Source organism: Eurypyga helias, unplaced genomic scaffold (assembly GCF_000690775.1).
Source record: "Eurypyga helias isolate BGI_N326 unplaced genomic scaffold, ASM69077v1 scaffold38381, whole genome shotgun sequence".
Lineage (NCBI taxonomy): Eukaryota > Metazoa > Chordata > Aves > Eurypygiformes > Eurypygidae > Eurypyga > Eurypyga helias.
In genome coordinates, this window is record NW_010229547.1 from 272 (window position 1) to 3,314 (window position 3,043).

A 3,043-nucleotide genomic window follows, 5' to 3' on the forward strand; every position below is an offset into this window, starting at 1 on the left:
CAAGTAAAAGACACCTTATCAGTCTTATTCTCAGGGAAAATCCAAAACAATGCCTCACACTAGCCACTGTGAACAGAATGAACTCTGTCCTGGCTAAAACCGGGACTGAATCGTTGCCCAGAAAGCCTCCACCCAACCATGCCCCTTCCAAAGCAGCAAGACTTTGTGGCAGCACTAAACCCACTTTTAAGTGGACATTTCACCAATTTTCATACGTTTTGAGGCACTACACTGTGTTTTTTAGGGGAAACCGAGCAGCAAGCCCGGGCTTTGCCGACTGTATGGCCACTTTGGGCAAATTAACTTAGGCTTGATTAAAAACCCTGAAAGAAAAGCATGGCCAGGGATGGTGATGTGAATGCCCCAACACCAACAGGAGGGTTTTAGTATAAAGAAGCCACTTCCTGATGTGGCTCGGAGCGGGATTAACGCCACAGCCCCAGTGAAACCCAGCACTGGCGATTTACCGGGCAATGCCTGCGCCTCCGCCGGCAGGAGCCGTTCGTAGGTGTTGAAGATCCCGGCATCCGAAATGATAAGGGGAGCGAAGACGTTGACCAAATCTTGGCCTTTCTGGACACTCACGCCTGGAAGGGAAGGGCGAGCGGGTGAGGAACGGCGCTGGTGAAAAGCGATGCCGCAGTGGGGAGACGGCACATGCGCCTCGTCCCGTGCCGATGCTCACCACAGGCTCTGCCCTGGGCGTCCAACAGGATCTTCTGCACCGGCGCCTTCCCCAACACGTTGCCTCCGGCTTTCCGGATAACAGGAATGATGTGGAAGGCGATTTCCCCAGCCCCCCCTTTGGGGTACCACGCGCCGTTGAGGAAGTGGTTCACCAGGAGGCTGTGCATGGAGAAGCTGGTCTTGGAGGGGACCACGCCTGAAAAAAAGGGGCAGCGTTTGTGCCAAATTGTGGTTTTGTGGCTTGTCCTGAAGTTTTTAGGATGAGGAACACGCTGTGCTTGGCCGGATGCAATGCGAAGAGGAAGGACAGATGCGGGAAATACCAGCTCATCGATACCCAGAAGAGCAGGGAGGGGGGCAGATGGGGGTGGGCCTGAGGCAAAGTCCGTTGGCGCTTGCACAACTTGGGCTGAACTGGCCGAGTCACGGGGGGCCGTGACCAAACCCCCAGGGCGGGTGGGAGGAAGGCTCAGGGTGAAAAGGTCACGGCGAGGCCAAGCAGTGGGTGCCAGCGTGACGCTAAGGGTGGGCGGGTGGTCCCTCGCACAGGGGAAGTGATACTGCCACGCCACGATGCCGAAGGATGCGGAAGGAAGGAGACGAAGGTGAACACTGGGAACGTGGGGACAACCAGCTGGCTTGGGGACGAGCATGCTGACACAGCACCCATGCTCCCAGCATCCCCCACCCAAAACCACAAGCAAAGCGAAAAAGCGGGGTTCTTGCCTTTCTTTTTTGTTCCTAAGGGGTTTAACTTCACCTCCACGCTGCCCTGGAGCCTCCTGGCTACCTACCGTAGGTGACGAAGATGTAGCTGAAGACGGCCCTGAGCTCGGGGTTGGTGGTGAGGCTATCCACCACGTCCTTCAGGCTGCGTGTCGCCAGCCAGCAGAAGGAGTTGAGCCAGGGCAGCAGCCCCGAGCGGCACAGGAGCGCGGCCAGCGTCCGGGGCATCATCCTCAAGAGGCCCACAAACACCATTCCTCTGCCGGCGCTCTGCGGGGAGGAGAGGCTCTTGCTGAGCATCCGTCACCAGACACAACCCCGAAACCGTCGAAAGATGCTCGAAAGTATCTTTTTTTCCTCTCAAATTGGCTGCTCGGCTGGCAGGGAGGTGCTGGCGTCCCTTAAGGGCTGCATCCCGGGGAGCTGCGGGCAAGGGGAGCGCTTGGTCCCCTCAAAAAGCTCCCCTCTGGCACGGGCTCCCAGCCTTTGCGGGGGTTTCAAAGCATAATTAATGTTAATTTGGCGGTGTTTTGGGGAATGATGGCCGGGAGGTCCCAAGGCATCATCCCATGGCCCTCGGGGCGAAGGAGCGTCGGGGCTCACAGGGGTCCCGGCACATCCCGTGGGACCACAAAAATCTGTGGGGAACGAGGTTAAAACGAGTATGACATTGGGGTTTTGAGGCAGAAAAGGGAGGTTTTTGACATGTTTCCCAACACTTTTGGGGCTGGGTTGTGCAATACCATTATCCTCCAGAGTTGCTCAATATCTGGGTGTCGGGGGTGGGTGGGAGGATTTACCCTCCTTGAGGGACCAGAGCCAAAAATATCCCGCCATCCCATCTCCGCGGTGAAGCCCCCTCTACCTTCATCAGCCGCTGGAACTCATTGATAGCAGCTTCCTCGCCGGGAAACTGCTCCCTCAAGCCTTGGAAATATTCCTCCTTCCCCGAATAGATGCGATACGTCCTGCTGCGGCCAGGTTCCCCCAAAATCACGGCGTCGTAGACGTCCGGCAGCTGAGCCCACTCCAGCTGCCCCTCTGTCAGCTGGTCCACCAGGAAGCGGGTGATGGAGTCTTCCTGCATCTGCCCCACATAGTGGATACCTGGAAAAGGCACCTTGGAATTATTTGGGAGGGGGGTGAGTCCTGGTGTTTTACACCCCTGGGTTACGCAGGACCTTCCTTTGGTTTCTCTGTCCCCTCCCAGCAGCTCAGTATGGAGGGGAAAGGGAAAAACCGGGAAAGATCGGCCGATCTAGGTCAGAGGGAAAACCGACTGGTTTTTAAGCAGCTTTTTGGAATTTTGCTACACACGGATCTTTATTTCTCCCCGCTATTGCTGTAAATAATTAAACCCACACAGCTCAAGGGATGTACGGAGCTGGACTTTGTCTTGTTGGAAGGAGACTGTAGTGGGAGATGTGCCCTGAAATGGGGAATTCCATCGGGGCTGAGCTGGATACAGGGAATTCCATAGGATTTGGGTGTTAGCGCGGCCGGCAGCACCTCGTCCTTCCGCAGGATTTTGAGGCACGGGACAGTGCGCCACACCACGCCGCTCACGCAGAAAAAGCGCTTGTATAAGCCGGGGCGGGCGCCGGGGACGCTGAGGATTTGGGTGCGGTTC

The 3,043-nt window shown here is 56.7% G+C and overlaps 1 protein-coding gene across 1 annotated transcript; it reads right to left on the reverse strand.

Moving 5' to 3' along the window:
• Nucleotides 1-467: 467 nt before the first annotated feature.
• LOC104516199 (putative all-trans-retinol 13,14-reductase) lies at nucleotides 468-2,520 on the reverse strand (the record flags this gene model as incomplete). Its single annotated transcript, XM_010160452.1, has 4 exons — nucleotides 468-587; nucleotides 686-883; nucleotides 1,482-1,683; nucleotides 2,279-2,520. Coding segments are annotated over 4 exons (762 nt in total), but the record flags the coding sequence as incomplete, so codon positions are not given.
• Nucleotides 2,521-3,043: the final 523 nt, after the last annotated feature.